This window comes from Branchiostoma floridae, chromosome 1 (genome assembly GCF_000003815.2).
Source record: "Branchiostoma floridae strain S238N-H82 chromosome 1, Bfl_VNyyK, whole genome shotgun sequence".
Classification (NCBI taxonomy): domain Eukaryota; kingdom Metazoa; phylum Chordata; class Leptocardii; order Amphioxiformes; family Branchiostomatidae; genus Branchiostoma; species Branchiostoma floridae.
In genome coordinates this window covers 2,800,909-2,819,675 of record NC_049979.1, presented here as the reverse complement: position 1 = coordinate 2,819,675, position 18,767 = coordinate 2,800,909, and the positions used below count along the sequence as shown (strand labels likewise).

The following is an 18,767-nucleotide window of genomic DNA, read 5'->3' as shown; positions in this document are numbered from 1 at the left end:
TGTCACATCCCTCATTAATAATGAACATGGGAGACGGTATGTCGGACAGCAGGGGTGGTCTCTGTGGCAACTAAACATTCAACTCCCTCTCCCTGCCTGTTAGAACATCCATCTATAACATTTAAGGAACTTGCAAAGAAAAATATGTTATCAGTTGTTTTTTGGGAAACAACAACTTTTTGTGTGACAGATTCTTATCAGCAATAACAGGTATGTAATACACTGCCTGTAAATAGACTGTACCATTATTGTAGTCCATTTAAAGGGTACCACCCCCTGTGGGTGATATATGGCCAAGGTTCATGCAGGCATTGTTTGATAACAAACATACTCCAAACCCTCCACCTAAATGGAGGAAGGTCAGGCCACATCAAGTCAATGTCTTGGTTGGCAGATTTGTATACTTCTTTTTTTCATTAATTTACTCACAATTTCTCTTTTCTTGGTGTGACTGACACACATTGCTTAGAGAGGATAGGTTCTGCAAATTAGAAATGAAAGGCCTTCAGAATTTTCAAAGAATATTTTCTACCCATCAAATTCGTCATGAAAATATCAATTCTAAAAGTAAAATTTTGTTGGCATAGCCTGACAGACACTTGTCCCCTTCAATAGCTGTCTGAAACAGTCCAACACAAAAGCCCTCTCCACTGCCCCCTTATTGAAAAGAAACAAACCTTTGCATAAAACCATAGGTAAAGTGCAGGTACATGCAAGTTTAGTTAAGTACTCTCCAAGCAGAGATTTCTGTTGGGGAGTGTTCTTGTACCAGAATAAAAGAAATCAGGACCACAAGCATTATGAATAAAAAATTTGGGAAATATAGAATCCCACAAAAGGTTGTTGAAAAATCACAAAATAACGCCAACAGAGACCTCTGCTTGAAGAGTGCAGGTTATGTACACATGTGAACCACGCATATACAAAGGTGTGGTCACCACGCGGTCACCATGGCACACTGTGTCTGGAGTGCATAACTCGGACATTTGGGCACCTCCCTTATTTACATACCACCTCAGCAGCAAGGGCATAAAAATACCAGAGTGACCTGTGATGCAAATATGCCTGTTATGCCATTGCTTTTTCTCTACAAGCACATTATAGGGTCTCTATTGCCCATCTGTAGAGGGGGGTTAGATGGCCTCATATACTAGTAACCTTCTTGGTTGCCTGAAGAGTCTAGTATATGCTGGGTGTACTGTAGGGGAAGACAATGAATGATGAAAGCTTCAAAAGGCTTCAACAAACAAAGTTATAACAAAGCCTATCTATGTTGGTTGAAAAGTACTTTTTTTAAGCTTTAGAGGGCAGACATTGTTTCCTTTTTAAGACAGATTCTATGATGTCAGTATGTTATGCCACAACAAATTATTTTCTTAGTTTATCAGACATTTTAATTTGAGGTGAAAATGTAGCAACTGGTCATCATAGAAGCAGTGGGCAAGAGGAAAACTTCAAGACTACAGTATGTCCACTGAGTGAACAAAGGCATAAACTTGGGCCTCAGGCTTTGTTTTCATTATGTTTTTTCCAGTTCAGCAAATCAAATTGGTGACACTGATGAAGGTTAGACATCCAGGTTATAAGACACGCCCAAAAGCAGTTACTCAAGCAACTGGATATGATTTTGGAAATCGTCAGATGTTTCAGACAACCATCCGGTGTCTTTCGTCAGTGACACTAATGACACTAGTATCACTAACAAAAAACACTGGATGGTTGCCCAAAAATCTGATGGTTTCCAAAATCATATCAAGTTGCTTGAGTAACTGCATTTTAGCATAAATTGGTGGCCTTTGCTTTCATTCTACTAAAAGTTGTTGATAGTACTGCAGAATACTATCATAAATCTACTGCAGAATACTATCATAAATCTACTGCAGAATACTATCATAAATCATTCATCCCTTTAAAACAACCAGAAACAAGGTCTGGGGAAAGACACTCATTTTCACAACACCTGAACCTATGCCTCATCTATCTACTTTACACTACCGTTTAGATAACACGCTATCAGATAGCAGACTTCACCTACTCTCCTAGCAGAGGTTGATGGGGAAAATTGTAACCTTTTTCTTATATGCCATCCAGGGTTGTACAAGTCCACTAGCAATATTGCCCAGGGCAAGTTAAAGTGCCCGATCGGGCAAGGAAGATTTTTCCATTGACTGATTGAGTAAGGTTTTCATATGTCACTTTTACAGTCATGACATGTTCAACATAGAAAAATAGAGGCCACAATAAGAATTCCACTGCTATATACTGTAAATGCAGAAATGTTCGCGGTGGTTTTATATTCGCGGTTTTTGCGGTGGCCACTTCACTGCGAACTGATGTCACGGCGGCATGGTAGTGAGTCAAGTCAAGGATCAGGACAGAGGCATGATGTTGCGGAGATGATAACTTTATTCAGAGATCAAGTGGACACGTCCTTTCCCTGCCACGTCTCTCCGTGGAATCCCCTACCCTCATACGTGTCCCTTCTCAAACCCCTGTACATCTGCTCCCAATTACTCGGGTGACACTCCTCACACCAGGGGTGATCACAGAGTGATCACGATATCACCTCGTGACACTTAAAACCACTGCGAACATTTTCCTATGGCAGTTAGAGACTACAGTGGATGGTGCTCATGGCTCTTTCCCCGTCGTCGAGGATTCGTGGGAAGTGGATGGTGCTACTGCAAACTTAAAACCACCGCAAAAAGTCCTTTTTACCGCTACCACGAAATTAAATCCCCTCGAACTTAAAATGCATTTACAGTATGACATCTTTTTCAATGGCATGTAAGACAATGGTCACGATTTTCCCCATCAACCTCTGCTTCAAATTTAATGGAGAGTTGACTTCACCCCTGTTGCATGCTGCCAGTACTAACAGGCATTCCCCCTTGGTAGAACATATGATATCCGTACACACTCACATACACACACACACACACATTCAGACATTTCCCAAACACACATACACACGCACAAAATTATGCACATTGCAAAAAGAAAATCGTCAAACCAATTATTATTATTATTATTATAACCACAGTGGCGAAACGTTTGTTTGGCCGGATAAAAAAATTTTGCTCAACAACCACAAATTTGTGACCACAAAACAAACATTCGAAAATCTGAACTTAGTCTATAAAAGGTACTTTTAAACGTTAGAGGGTTTTCATCTTGTTAATATGCAAGTAGCTACTGTTTAGTAGGGTGTTAGTGAATAAAAAGGCGACTAAAATCTTGAAAAACCCGCCAAACAACTTCCTTCTTCTTCAGCAGACGCCATGACAACATCACTGACTGGACGGGCCTCAGCCTACAGGAGAGACTAACCCTGGCTAGGGAAAGAAGAACCTGGAGGCAAATCTCGATCTTCATGTCTACCTTGTCCCCCCAACGACCTGGAGGTCAAGGGACTAGGTAGGTAGGTAGGTAGGTAGACGCCATGATGTAGCTTTGGGCTAAACCATTTTGTTTAATGGTGATATAGAAGTAATCTTTTTACTTAAACGAATAATAAATCCACAGATAGACACCGTTTTAAATAGCAAAACTTTGAGATGTACGGCGAATATTAATTACTTTGTAAAGGTAACGTTTGTAATTGTGTTTTTATGCAATTATTTTGCGTTGATTCAGAATAATGTCAATAAAGTTACCCGTTTGCACATGCCAAATGGTCTTGCTAAGTAGGATGTACCATGTGAAAATATAGAGGATAGTGATTAGAATTCTAATTTAAATTTCGGAACAAAAAGAGTTATTAGCAAATTGTAGATAAAATTTCACCTTAATGATATAATATACATTTTATAGTATAAACAATTTTGGCAATATTGGGTTTTTAAATGTACATATGCTACAAGTTCTACAATGTCGCCCCCTCATTTCTGTACTTTGAGATCGTCTGACTTTGAAAACAACGCCGCCATATTTAAACCGTTAAATACTTTGTCTGAAATTTTTTTGCCGATTGTATTGGTTACTTTATAACAGTAAGCTGGTCTTTTAGCGCCCTAAAATGTCAGACGAGTCTTCGGAGTTCACCGAAGACGACATCCGGCGCCAGCTGGCCGCCCTTGGTTACCACGACGTGCCGGAATATCGTCTGAAACAGTTCGCGCGGGACCTGCAGGAGCTGGTTCAGCAGGACCGCTCCAAGGCGAGCTCGCAGGACCAGAGCTTCGCGTCCTCGGCCTCCCGCCTGGACGCTTCTGTCTCCGCCCAGCCAGCGTTTCCACTACGACAACCAACCCGGACCAACCCCGCACACAGGTACGGAGCAGAGGAATCAGGACGATTCGGACCTGTCAACTTGGTCCTATACTTTGGTCAACTCAAGGAGGTTATATATAACCTCCTTGGTCAACTCGGCCCTAACTGGCCTAAGCCCAACACCCTGGTGCTAGAGTTCATAGACGTTTAGTTTACGCTTGTCGCGGACACATATTTGGCCCAATTAAAGACGGCACATCAGACTAGTCCATGTTCTCACCAGTTCGGTAATTTTCTTTTCTTAACCTTCATGTATTCTAATATGTTATGCTATTTTTAGAATGTTGTTATGCTAACTGAAACCAAGGAGGTTGAAAATCACAATTATGGTTTTCGTTTTCTTGGTCTTTACCTTTGACATTTTACCTAGAATGCATTCTGATCTCTGTAGGAGGGCTTATATATGAAAAACAACAGGTGAGTAGATACAGTCTACCGGATCCCGGGATTTTTACATGTTTCCCCCATCCCTCTCCCCGCAGACATGATCCAGTAGAACAGCCAGGTCATGGTAAGGAGAACCAGACCACCAGGAACTTCCCTGTTGGACATGACAGAGAACAGACCAGACCAAAGGCCTACTACGACAGAGAGCCCAGACCGACGACTGCACCAGCAAATCCCGCCAGGTACGCGCACGCCGAGTCATCAGCGAACGACAGCAGGAACGAAAGCGGGTTCAGGGTGCCGAAGAGGAAAGTTCTGAGGAAGATTAATGGAGAGTCCCGGGTTTTCGACGAGTCGCTCACGACGGAAAGTGAGGCGGATGATGTGAGTGAACTCGGGGAGCGTCTGGCCGGTCTTCCGATCAACGAGGAGGATTCGTACCTGTCTGAGGACGACGTTTCACAGTACAGACGGCAGAGGCCGCGCTCGGCGGGACTGTGGCCCCACAGACCCGCGGGGGACGAGGAGAGCGAGTACGCACCCCACCTTCCGCGGTCGTTCATCCGCCCGGCGGTCCGGCTCCCACAGAACAGGAAGAGCGTGAAGACGGACCCGGTGAACCGGTTCCACTTCTACAACCGGCAGTGGGCGGCGCAGAAGGCCCCCGAGGAAAAGAAGCACAAGGACCTGCGGTGGAACGTCCGCGAGCTCATGATGCAGAGAGACGAGGTGGTGCGGAAGCCGCAGCGCGTCTATGTGCCCAACGGCTACGTCGTGCCCACCAACAAGAAGAGACAGGCCCTGCGATGGGAGGTCAGGCACGATATCGCCAGGGGCGTTCTGCCGCAGTACTGAACATGAGACTCTCGCGAAAATACATGATGTAGATTAGACATCCAGGTTATAAGATACGCCAAAAAGCAGTTACTCAAGCAACTGGATGTGGTTTGGGAAACGGTCAGTTCCAAAACCATATCCAACTTTGCTTGAGTAACTACTTTTTGGCATACTTGATGGAAAGATTTTATGACACTGAAAATGTAAAAGGATCATCAAATGGATGTTCCTTAGCTTCCAGTGCTACATGTACCATTGTACCTTTATTCTTTGAGGTTCTGAGGTGTTCAGTTTTCGAAGGAATATTTTAAAAGGTCACTTGTGGAAAGAGTTGTAAGGCAATGATATTCCATTTTATTGCCTCAGGATCTGTAGCATGTTCCGGGGTGCCTAAGCATTTATGAAAGGCACGAATCACTATGTGAAAATCTACAAATTTTAAGAAAAATGTTCAAATCGCTCAAATCTTATGTGATACACACGAACCATATGGAAACCCGGGGCAACCGCTGCCTGGTCCACGTGACAGATGGAGCAAGATTTGACAATGTGGTGTGCCGAAAAAGGGTATCCCACAGGCTATTGGAAACTTAATGATGTTGCCAGTCTGCTCAAGGTTCGTGCGTATCTTCATGTGTTTCACATAGTGATTCATGCGTTTTTCATAAAATTGATACCTTTTCAAATAGTGATTCATGCATTTTTTCATAAAATGTGTACAAACCTCATAAAATTTGTGCAAATGCTTAGGCACCGTGTGGCACCCCTGATGTTGAGAGAGCGCTAAGCTTATTTTGAATCTGAAAATACTCTCAAAAGTGGTATGATTTTTTCAAACGATGTAAGGTAATTTTCTGCACATCCATTCTGAACAAGTGAAAATATGAGGCTTCTAATTGGTGTCGTTTCAATTTGGAAAATAATTTTCCAGGAATACCACCAGATTTTTGTGTTGAAACAATCTGAATGACATGATTAAACTTTTCACAGATTAACCATGTTGCTATTAGATTTGATGAATTGTATGATACTTTTGTAATAAAGTGTTGCCATGTACAGACTTGTGTGATTTATTGAATACTCATCCAAGTTGATTATGACAGAATGATGAATGTAAGACATGTTCACCCCATGCCTTGATTCACCAAAATGCCATATTGATTTGATTATATGGATGACATCCTCTCGGAACCCCAAAACTGATGGGAAGGTGAAAACAACAAAAAAAGTTGCCTTCATTATGAAATCTAAGTGGTCAGAAAAGTTAGACAAGTGACTGGACACACAAAGTGGCCGGTCAACAACAAAAAATTATGAAAGGAAAAGGTCACGATTTTTCCCACCAACCTCTGCTTGGAGAGCAGAACAGACTACAGCTGAAGAAGGATGGTTTGCAGTAATCTCCAAGCAGATCCTACAATGGCATAAAATAGTACCAAACTGGCCAAGGAGTGTAGTCAGCCAAGAGGTGTCCATTTGCCATGTAGGTACCCGGTAGCCAAACACACTCCTAGGCCGGCTTCACTCCTCTGCCAGCGTTTGATACTATCTTATGCTACCATAGGATCTGCTTGGAGATTAGGTTTGCAGTACAAACAGCTACATTTCAAAGATTTTCAATCTGACTGATGTGAATTTAGGTACGAGTAGTAGGAACATTTAATGGTTGGGAAATGGACAGATTCTTTTTTCTTTTCTTTTTTTTTAAAGCTGATACATGTCACAGAGATAGGCTGAGGTCCAGCCTTCTTCAGCCCTCTGCTTCCCTTCAGGAATAAAAGCAACCATTGGTGAATGGGTCACTGGAGTAAGGCAGGATACCATGATTGTAGCCTGGTATCCAGTCGTATTATAGCTCATGAATCTTCTGTCCTCTCTGTATTTGTTGAGAAGACAGAAGAGACTCTGGATCTATAATACGACTATACCAATTGTACTGTTTGCAGAAGACTGAGAAACTTGTGCATGTTCCCTCTTCACCTGCTCAGCAGCGACACCTAGCAGCAAAGATTTGAGTAGCAAGTGATTTGTTACGAGTACTCCAATGTTGGTTTCTGAAAGCACCTTCGGGCTCAGTGGTTCTTCTCAATAAGGTACTGGATAAAGCCCTCTGTGAGAGCCTCACATCCAGGTAACAGAAAATGTCCTAACTGTTATAATGGCATATTTCAGGATTGATGACAAACATTACAAAAAAGGACCATCAACTTCAATTCAGAATCGTCTTCATTTATACATGACAAGAATTGACATCAATTCGCTTTGAGAAAACAACATGGTTAACATACGGGTACAATGTATATGTATACAGACTTGACAAAAGTGAGGTAGTGTATTCGACATACTCCAGGCCATGCCAAGAGTAATCAATACATTATAACGTTACAGATTAATATGAAAACATTCACCTTTCCCCACTGTATCATAGTAGCCCAAATGCATACATCGGATGATCGATAACCTCTTAATTTCAATTGTGTCAACATTGTATAAAACGCTCCATACAAAATACAAACAGATAGACAGACAAACACACCCAAATATAACCTTAGCGAAGGTATCGGTACTCAAGCAACTGTACCGATTCAGTTAACGGTCAGACGTTTCACACAGTATCCGCTGTCTCTCGCTAGTGATTGGGATGGCAGAAACGTATTGACTTTAATACTAAAGTATCTCTGAATTGCAAAAAATTTTAGAATTTCAAGAAGTAAGACAAGCTAAATCGTGGCCCTATGACTCATAGAGGAGGGTCCACATTACCTAAGCTCCTTACAGCGGAAGTATGTGTGACGTATGGCGGCCTTGTCTATGCATTCAAACACTTCCTGTGATTTCTACACGATAGCACTTTAACTGTCTTAAAAAGCTTCAAAGTCCATCGACTGAAGGCGTCCATGACAGGTTATGTATAAACAGTTACACCTTGACTACAATTGAGATACCCTGTTTTCCCGTTAGTATTCTTCTATAATATGTCAATTAAAGATAGACATCCAGGTAATGATATACGCAAGGTAACAGTAATGCTAGCCTGGATACCAGACTCTGGCCTGATCTCAATGATATCTATCGTGCACGGGTTTATTACTCAGGGGCCTGCTGTAGCTCTACAGCAGGCCCCTGACTTAGACGTCCTTTGGGGCATATTGGCCCAACAGCCGAGGAGTCGGGATGTGTGGGCTCTGGAAACAGTCTGGCACCCAGGCTGCGGTAATTCAAGTCGGCTGGATAAAATTCGGAAGCGGTCAGACGTTTCTGACGGCATCCGCCGAAAGAAAGTGGATGCTGTCTGAAGTGTCTGACGATTTCCAAATTGTATCCTACTAGTGGATCGAGTAACCGCTACCTTGCACTTGGTTCTTCACAAATGTGATCTTCTCCCTATACGACGAAGTTAAATTAAAATCTAGACTGTTGAACCATGTCATCCACCACGATATCGGCTCTTGCGGAGTTGGCTTTTCTCCCCGGCACCTTGTCCATCTGGACCTGGTTCGCCTGCGGCTCTTCTCCGTCCCCTGGGCTCTGTGGTCGGTACTGCAGAATACAGGGTGGAGACTTTATCTGTAACATCGATACTGGGGAATACAGGTTGAAGGCTTTATCTGTAACATCAGTACTGCACAACACAGCATGGAGACTTTATCTGTAACATCGATACTGGGGAATACAGGTTGAAGGCTTCATCTGTAACATCAGTACTGCACAACACAGCATGGAGACTTTATCTGTAACATCAAAACTGGGGAATACAGGTTGAAGGCTTTATCTGTAAAATCGACTCTTATAATTCCACTGGATACATAATGCCGCCACATGAGAAAAAAATACACGAATCTAAAGTTTATACATGAATTTAAAGAGGTACGGTGTACCAATGCAACATCCGTAATCCTGAGTATGTACACTTCAGACATTTAGGAGTTCAAGACAATCTTAGCTAAAGAAGGCCTCTGAGTTCAAGACAATCTTATTCAAAGAAGGCCTCTATAAAAGTGTTTTTCTTCATCTGACAGTATTTTGAAATCAGATGGAACTATGAGAGTTGATGTTAACTGCTTCGTGTTTATCTTAGCAGCTTTGAAATGCAAACCCGTCGCTAGTTAACACGTATTTTGTTTTCTGTTGAAAGTTGACTGAAGCGCCAATACATAACGTTAGACATCAATAGTCTGTCACATCGTTGTTACACATGTCCGTCAGAAAACCGTAGTTTCCCAGAACAAGATCAGGCTGCTTAGAGGTACCTCCGGCTTATGGCACGGTAGGATGCCCTTTGAACCCGGGCCCGACTGGGAAGTTTGCGGGAACAAAAAGTAAGATAGAAGGCAATAGAAGACAGCAGCGAATCACACCAAAAGTAAAAAAGAATGAATAAATCATCAGTGGCATAATCAATCTAAATTTCTTGATATGATATATTTTTTTTGTTTCCACAGATATCTCTGGCGGGCCCCGTTAGGCTTAGGTCACATTTCTAAACCGGGACCCGGCCGGGTAGCTTTCGTTTCGGGAACCAAAAGTATGATATAAAAGGCAACAATCTACACAACACCTAAGGATAATAGATTCTAGTCGTGGGCATTATTTGTGTATATTTTTTCCGTATCCATTCTATTTTGCGTTTCCCGGCCGGGCCCCAGTTTGAAAATGTGACGTAGGCCTTAGAAACTGTGACGTTAGCCTTACCTGTGAGAGAAGATCCTCCATCCTCAGGTAGTGCCCCAGCCGGACGCCTGCCCCGTCCTTAGCCTCTCCGTCGATGACGCAGCCGGTGACGATGACGCTGCGTCCGGCGCACGCCAGGTACAGCACACCTGTCCCCACGGCGTGCGACACCAGCAGACTCAGCGTCGGAGCGTCAGGCAGCAGCACCAGGTCGCAGGTGAGCCACACGCCGCGCCAGTAACTCACCTGGCGGAGGGAGGGAAACCCGGAGGCTGAGTGAAATTTTTGTCTACACACAGGCATCTTTGGGGTTTATCACGTCTCCGTCTTCAAATCATTTTTAACGCATTTCAAGTCAAAGAAACGCACAAAGTGGAAAAAACGTGCATCTAGATGTAACGTTTCTAGTATCTAGCTACTAAAACAATTTGAATTTGAAACGTTACAGACGCCGGTGACTTACCGCACATACAGCTGACACCAGGTTGAAGATATCCTCCAGAACCACCTGTAAGACCAGGTACTTCTCCAGCCTCCTGCTCAGGCGCATCGCCGGGAACTGGAGGACCGTCTGCACCAGGTACAGGATGTAGCCAATGGCGAGGCAGGACAGCGCCGTCAGCTGTTTGTTATCGGGAAACAGGAACAGGTCGAACATTTCCCAGGTGCCGCGCCAGAAGAGCACCACCGCGGAGCCCATGAACGTCACGGTGAAGAGCGCGTCCAGAGCGAACCTCAGCGAACAGCCGCTGGAGTCGGTCCTGAAGCGGGTGGTGATGGTGAACGGGTCGCTGCTGAAGTCGGTCGCCACCAGGACGGGCGGGGCCAGGAGGTTGTACAGCGTTCGCATCGCGGTCTTCGCCACCACGGCGAGGGCGGCGCACGCCACGGCGCTCGGGACGGTGATGCCGGTGTACCCGTCCAGCAGCTTCCACACGCCGCGCCAGTGGTTGACGTTGGCGAAGCCGTGCACGTAGACGTAGAGGACGTGGCAGGCGTGACGAAGCACGCACGAGTCGGTCCTGCCGGCCAGTCGGCGTAGCGGGGCCTGCAGCAGGTTGAGGAGCAGCAGCAGGGGGACGCCGATGGCTACGGAGACCCAGGCGCTGGAGACGAGATGCTGCGGCAGGAGGAGCTGGTCCATGAGCCCCCACGTGCCCCGCCAGTAGCTCACCACCAGCGGGGTGATCAGCAGCCCCACCACCGCGAAGTTGTTGACGGTGTGCAGGAATGTGACTTTCGGTGACGCCATCATTCAGAGCTGTGTTTTGGTTTGCGGTTGTGGAAGATCCTGCGCTGAAGATTAACGGGAAAAGTTACTCATCAACCACACTGATAGACAACGACTAGAGCAAATAGATCACAGCAGGTTTAACAAAGAAGGTGTCATCGGAATCTTTGCGTGCGAACCGAGAACGAGAGGCGGTTGATTTACTGATCAGTAAAACAATGCAAATATAAATTTTAGATATCCAATGTAGATACAGATCGATATAGATTATGAAATTTGGCGGGTAAGAACATCCTCACTACACAGCTTCAAACATGACATCACAGAGAGTCAGCAGGTTGGTTTACTAGATATGCAGGGCCTACATTTTGGAGCTGGGTTGTCATTCGAAAGGCGGTTACACCGACTGCACTATTCAGATACACATCTAGAGCCATAGCAGATACCCGAGACAAGGATAACTATCTTTCGCGAGTTTTGGCGGTTATTATTGGGGGAGCGTTGGGGTGTGTGTGGGGGGGGGGGGGGGGGGGCGAGTTTGTTTTGCGAGTTTGGCCCAGGTCTTTATGCCTGGAAAGTTGAATCACTGCTCCCAACAGCGCTCGTGGAGGGCTGAGAGTAAGACAGTGAGTCTTTGTGTTACCTGTTCCCTTCCGGCTAAGTTAGTACATTCTACCGTGACAGCCCTGACACCAAAGACTGACAGACTGGTACACACTTGCCTATACCTGTCCGACAGTAATGCATGGGTACACATGATCTATGGTTCCCAACAGCTCTATTCAACATAAGTTGCTTGTCAAGTTTTCCAACATATGTTGACATTGTCATGTCCTAGACAGCAATGCTGTTGATAGCTGTGTGTATAACGTTAGATATTGACAACGCCCGCTGAGAATGAGCTACGTGTTGGACAATGGCGACCGTGAAACTTCAATGGTCCAACGATGGGTACAGAGTAAATATGTAACGTTGGGTCTACAGAATCAGTCTTGGCTGAACAACTATGAAAGCAGCACGCTATCTTGGCCTACCTCATAGGTGGGATGGGGAGACTCGTGAACAACCTCCCCATAAAAGCCACAGTGCTCCTATCTTTGAAGAAGGTTTACACTAGCTGTCGTCAGTGATGATTCAAACAAACTTGTGCAAAGCCTGGACATTTTGGTTCTTCTGTGAACCGTTTCATATTTGCCTATTTCTACCCCTTTTTGAAATACAATAACACTCGAGAAAAACAGGTAAATACTAAAAGGGAGTGTGCAGCACAGTTGAATTGTAATTTCCAACACACAAAATTGCACTTATCTAAATTTTCAACTGAACAGCGCAAGTCTTTGACGAGGAAGATACGTTACCTTTCGCTTCGGAATGATTTGTTCCAACGCAGATGAACTTTCAAGCCATTAAATAAGGTGTGGTGTGTGTGTGGTCTGTGTGTGTGTGTGTGTGTGCGTGCGTGCGTGTGTGTGTGTGCTTATAGTCAATGTGGCAGTAGAAAAAGACTCATATTCAGGTCGCACAGGGGTTCTTTAGAAGCAGACTATGCTCCCGGTGAACTCACTGTCAAGCACACATATCTGACGAAAACATTTGCAATCCTGTAAATCTAACTTTAACTCTTACTTATTGTAAAAGTCAAGCCACTACATATATGCATACGGAGGCAGCAGTGACCCGGATAAGTTGAGGTTGCGGGGGGTGGAACAGTATCGTCATGTAGTACAAGTCTAAAATGTGACTGTTCAGTGCTTATTGTTTAACGAATTGAAGTGAGAATAACTTTAGCCCCACCTGTTTGTTCTCCGTTCCGCAGGTGTGTCGTCCGGTGGGCGATCAAACACGGACTAGCATCTCGGCGACAGCCTTGGTCGCCTCATGCCTCAGCTCCGATCGTACAGGACGGGTCGGTCGGAGGTAATTGCTGGCGTGTCGGAATTATTCACCAGTCTGACGTGACCTTGCATACTAAGCACGGTCAGCTTCTGTGCAGCTTCACATGAGAGGCGGAGATCACTTCATGAACCTTCAAAACCATCGGGTGCGACTAATCATGTAATCTTTAGCAGACTAGTAGGGCGGCCGATTTTTCTGGGGAGCGCTGATTCGCGATTTTTAAAATGGGCTAAAAAGTACTCCTTGCTGGGAAATGGAGTTTTGCCGCTCCTGTCATAGAACATCTTAGCTAGTGTTAAAAAGATAGACGTCTCCACTCCAGAAGTTTGCGATGGAAGCCACGACCGGTGCAGGCTCCGACTGAGAAGACCGCACACTTCGCCTGTCGCTTTGTTCAAACATTGGCACACATCATCAGAGCTGCATGTGACGCATCCGCGCATTTTGTGGCTGCTGGAAAGTCTCCATACTTTTTTGTGCAATGTGTGTCGGTCGCTGTTGTTTGTTTCATCATGACCAGGTGTCTAATGATGGACATTGTTTACTGTAAACTCAAGTTGGTATTCTTTTGAACAATCATGTCAGGGAAAGGCAAGAAGTTTATCTCAGGCAACGAGAGTGCATGTAAAGACATCTCTGATACCTTCTTCCTTATGAATTTAGTACTTAACCCTTGACCCCTTGACTATGCTGGTTTGGTTTAACAAAGTTGAAGAACAAGTTCAAGCACCCCTTTGCTGTAACGCCCTTTGCGAGTATTGCATGAAGTGCAGGTTTGTATCATGCGACATACTACTTTGGCAACGTTGTAGTTGGTCATTGAGCGACAGGAGAGAAGGCATACTAGTATACACAAGCACTGGCGCACACGCGCGCACACACGCGCACACACACGCACACACACGCACACACACACACACACACGCACTCCACAACCTCCAAGCAGATGTCATGACGTTGGAGGGGAATGTCCTCACGGGTTATGTTTCAGGAACATTATATGATATTCTAACGTACGCTAACCAAAATGTTCTAACCACGTTATAAAACTCCGCGAGCTTTAGGACGCGACTTTGAATCTACGAAAGAGAATGGTAAGCGCCTTCCGGAATTGTACATTGTAGGGTGCAATTTAGTCATCGGACTACCATCTTCAACTTAAAATTGTGTGTATTGTTATGCAAATCCCCCCCCCCCCTCTTTCTCCCTCTTTCTGAATTAAAGTGAACTGTGCTTGAAGACTGGAGCATCTGGGGATTGGAGTGCTCTTCAATACAGCGGAGTGAAGAGACATCTAGCGAATATCTGTAGAGTGACACCTAACTTTAGTAGACACCTGATCATGTGGCGGCCAATCTTGTGTTTTGACAGCGACAAAAGGTGGGCAGCACGCCCGACTTCGCTTGACTTTAGCTGCCAATAGAGCAAACCTAAGAGGACAGCCGTAGCTAAGTGTGCGTAAGTTAAACGTACCGTAGCGCAGGGTGCTATTTATACTGCATTTACGTCAGTCAAACATTTCGTGAAGTCTTTGGACCTTTCCGACTTACGTACACTGTCAGAGCGCGCTATAAAAAGAAGAATGTTTGCTGCTTTTACTTGAAGGTTGAACTCCCGCACGGGCTCGGGTATTTGTGGTAGTTCACAGGAAGTTTGTCATGTCCGTGCGTTCTTGGTAGTCTCGGTGTCTTTTTTGGTGGCTGAAATACTACGAACATTTGCGGCCGCTGACATTACTCACCTGTTTGGACGATTTTCAAAGTTTGCACGCCCCAAAACTACACTACTGCCTCAGCGGACTATATGACGTTAAAATCGTGCACTTAGAGGTCAACCATAGGTAAACGACATTTTTGTTTGCGGGGGAGAGAACTACAGAGGTAAGTAATCACCTGTATTGTCTCGCTTAATAAATAAATAAATCACGTGCACGACGACAACCATTTCATCTTGTATTACGGGGAAACCACTGGTGGGATCTCTACCTTTCGTGCCTTGTAGTAGAAATGTCATTGACTTGTCTGTGTTTACACAATCTCTCGCTGGCTGGGGTTAATGACCCCCTCCTAGGTGGTGGTAACTGTATGGCTGACCGCTACGAGCGCGATTTTAGTCAGGGTAGTCATAGCCATTGACCATAGATAGTCAAGTGTCAACCTTGTGAGATATTGAAGACTTTCTAAGCTGTGCAATGCCACTGAACTTTATTACAAATATCATTGCATCCAAGATAGGATGAGTGACCTTCATTAAAGTGGGTTTTTAGTATGTCTTTTTTCTGTTTGTTTGTTTGTTTGTCTGTCTGTCTGTCTGTTTATGTTTCCGCATACTTTGGTCGGTATAACTTGAGAACCTATGAAAGGATTGTATTGATATCTACTAGTACGTGAGGGTGGGCATTGGGAAGAGGAAGGTCAGGGTCGATTTGGGGACTCTTTCTTGTTTGGCAGAGAAGTTTATAATTGCTGCAGCTGGTGGAACGGTTACAATAGGCAAAAAAGACTGACACAAGACGACAAGTAATGTTGTAATCTCCAAACAAAACTAAAAGTATGGTTTATTGTCATCCCTTTTTTTTGGCAGTATCTTTTTATAAGGCTAAACTATAACTCTCCTCTGACCAGTCTTTCATTCGCGTGGGCTTTTTTCCCTGCATGTTTCAACGGAGAGAAGCGTCTCCTGATATTTACTGTTTGTGGTATAGTTGAACCGTGGGGTCACAGGGGACAAAAAGAGCGATAGAAATTTTCCCATGTATTACGTTAGTGACAGGTCTCTGCGCACGTCCGCCCTGTGACGTCACGAGGTGCGTACACCTTTTTTTCAGACCTCTATATACAATCTCCAAGCAGATACAAAAAAGATATTGTTTCGGATAAGAAACAGTAGAAATCAGTAATCAAAACGCAAACCCATGGAAAAATAATGGAAATTGGCCAAATAAACAGATAAGAGTTAGCTGGTCGATAAAGTATAGTTTGGCCAGGTCAGAACTCCGGTATGTTATCTGTTGATTGGCCAAGTTCTTCGCCTTGTTTATAACGTTACCATCCTTAGTAACCGGCACGCTCAATCTTTTCGTTGCTAACTACCGTAGTTAAGCTAACGAAAACACTGAGATATTTAAGGCTGGTGGAGGATTCATAGAAAATAGAAAAGCTGAAGTTCGAAAATATGTCGAATTCCAACAAAAACACATCTAAACTGTTCTAAATAAAGAGATATTTGTACCATTACTTTCCCAATGTTTCCAACATATCCAGATAGGTTCAAACATGTTCAAACTTTCATTTTCAACTGTTTCAACAATTTAGAACTTTAGTGACTGAAATATTCTTTTACTTAGAATAGTTCTTACTCAATACAAATATTATTTCAAAACCCTCTCGGTGACTCGGAAGTGACTCTACTGCAGACAAAATGACATATGTTGGACTCTACCAGACTGCATTATGAGTTAAGCTACTCTAGTCTCAGCAAGGAGTGTATTTGTCTCAGTGACTTTTATGATATTGAATGGAATTTTATACTTGTAAACGTTATTCACCTATAACTATAAAATACTTCAAGTGAGCCCAAAGTGTGCCCGCTCGGAAAAGTGAAAGTGTGAAGGGAAAAGGTGAAGACACGGGAAAGGAAGGTGAAAGACAAGGAAATGTCTGACCAGTGATTAGTTCGTTGCCAAACCTCATTAACGTTAATAAGATAGCTTTGACGTCATATCGTGTGGGCCCGCCCCTTCTTTTGTCGTCAGTTTGTAATCTTAATAACTGTGTTATCTCTATTAATTGTTCTAACAAAAGAAGCCCTTTTGGACAAAAGCACGAGTCATTCAGTGGTTGCCTAGAGAGACGAAACATAGCTAGTTTGACGACCTTTTTCTGAAATACCACAAGTGAGCAGTAAATCCCCGGGGATCGCTCCCCCCCTCCGGGCAGACTTGGTTGCTCCCAATGGTCATCCATCACTTTACCACTGTTGTGACGACAGCTAGCTGGCGGTCCTGACCACTCTTCGCGTCTTGTGTCCACTTTTACCGCAGTTTCTTCAGCTGTTTCTCCACAAGATCTACCCAAGGAGTAGTCCGAAGGAAGGAGGAGTCCTTAAGTAGGACGTTTGGTGCACGGTTGTTGACGGTAAGTTTAAGTGGAGACTCTTGAAGTGACTCCAGTCCAGGTTGTCAGAGGTGTGTGTGTGTGTGGTAGGCGAGTTCGCTCAAGGAAACTTCCAGAGAAGTTTGTCACTTCTAAAACCACATGTCGCTGGCAAATTCTTCCAGGTAAGCTTAGGTGTTTGCTATCTGTAACCATAGCCGTCGTGTATATGTGTGTTGTCTGTTGGGGACATCAGAAATTCTTTATTATTTATTAAAGAAACTCGTCAAATACCCTTCAGTCGATGTGAGGAGTTACTCTGCCCCCCTCCCCACAGCCATGGTTTCCAAGACTGTCACCAGCATATCTACTCGATTTCTACCTCTATGAGAACTTATCAAACGCAATACACCACATGAGAAGCTTCTTCGGGACGTTAAGAGACTATTATCGTGAAACAAAGTCCCGTCCGTCCGTACACATGTAACGTTACGTGTTGGTACCTTTGTCTTGTGAAACCCGACCCCAAACTTCCTGGTTGTGAAGTTTTGTGGCTGCTAAACAGCCGAGACGGCTACTCTCTGTCCCTATTATCCGCCCCGCTGGAAAGAAAATAACCTAGTTTTTCCAAGAAGGCCTGTACTGTAGTTGCTCACCTGCTGCAAGAGCAACAGGTGAGTCCAGGTGTGTAATACAGGTGTGCTGTGTACAGGTGCGTGTGTGGATGTAGGTTGTTGCTTGGGTGTACCTGTTAATGTAGTCAGTATAATTTGTGGTGGCCCCATTTCTTCTGTTGTTGAACAGCTTTTGTGAACAGGTGACATGGTGTTAATTAGCCTAGAGCCGCAGGACATTGCTAGCAATTTCTAGAGTAAGGAAGACTATATTCAATCTTTAAGGCACCTCACACACTCAGATAGACTCAGGATATCCTATCTGTCAGCCATTTTCCCATGACTGTTTTTGCCGGGGCAATCACCGGACATTGCTTGCTGAGGCACACCTTTGTTGACAGGTAGTTTGGCTCTTGATGTTCATGTTTTTACACCTGTAGCTTTGAGGGGGGTCTGGTTTGTTTGATTTCTGTAAAATGTTATGACTTTGTGTTTCTCCAAGGAGGTTTCTCTTTCTTTAACCTCCTTGGTTTCTCCAACCTGGCTTGTCATCTTTAGAGGGCCTGCCTGTCCCTTGTTTTTATGGTGTAGGCAGGTCGTCTTGCAACCACTCACTGTAACCACTCACTGTAACCATAAACTTTAAGGTAAAGGTCCCCTTTTAAGTAGCACGTGCACTTGTAGACCAGGGCTGTCACCAGGACCTGTCCCTCCGTCCCAGGACAGAAGTTAACTTGTTGGAATGTAAAAAAAAAATATTACCCC

At 44.3% G+C, this 18,767-nt stretch overlaps 3 protein-coding genes across 9 annotated transcripts in view; 2 read left to right on the top strand and 1 right to left on the bottom strand.

Moving 5' to 3' along the window:
* Positions 1-3,894: 3,894 nt before the first annotated feature.
* On the top strand, positions 3,895-6,554 carry LOC118422173 (hydrolethalus syndrome protein 1-like). Its single transcript, XM_035829693.1, has 2 exons — positions 3,895-4,272; positions 4,755-6,554. Exons 1-2 carry the CDS (start codon positions 4,019-4,021, stop codon positions 5,512-5,514), a joined length of 1,014 nt encoding a protein of 337 aa, XP_035685586.1. The 5' UTR covers positions 3,895-4,018; the 3' UTR covers positions 5,515-6,554.
* A 2,275-nt stretch (positions 6,555-8,829) lies between these two features.
* On the bottom strand, positions 8,830-13,651 carry LOC118407381. Of its 2 annotated transcripts, none has more exons than XM_035807886.1 (4): positions 13,193-13,651; positions 10,631-11,463; positions 10,189-10,413; positions 8,830-9,036 (listed from the first exon to the last, which is right to left on the bottom strand). In XM_035807886.1, exons 2-4 carry the CDS (start codon positions 11,420-11,422, stop codon positions 8,899-8,901), a joined length of 1,155 nt encoding a protein of 384 aa, XP_035663779.1. In that variant the 5' UTR covers positions 11,423-11,463; positions 13,193-13,651; the 3' UTR covers positions 8,830-8,898. The 2 variants fall into 2 exon arrangements, with proteins under 2 accessions (XP_035663779.1, XP_035663851.1); XM_035807958.1 differs by having other exon boundaries at positions 10,631-11,458.
* A 3,570-nt stretch (positions 13,652-17,221) lies between these two features.
* Positions 17,222-18,767, top strand: part of LOC118417405 (voltage-dependent L-type calcium channel subunit alpha-1D-like) — a 46,602-nt gene continuing 45,056 nt past the window's right edge. For 2 of the 6 annotated variants that reach the window (XM_035822972.1, XM_035822987.1), the window contains exon 1: positions 17,222-17,430. The gene's annotated coding sequence lies outside the window, so the exon portion shown is untranslated. Of the gene's footprint in view, positions 17,431-17,486; positions 17,574-18,767 lie in introns of those variants that run through there. The other 4 variants (XM_035823003.1, XM_035822964.1, XM_035822995.1 and 1 more) reach the window with 3 other exon arrangements.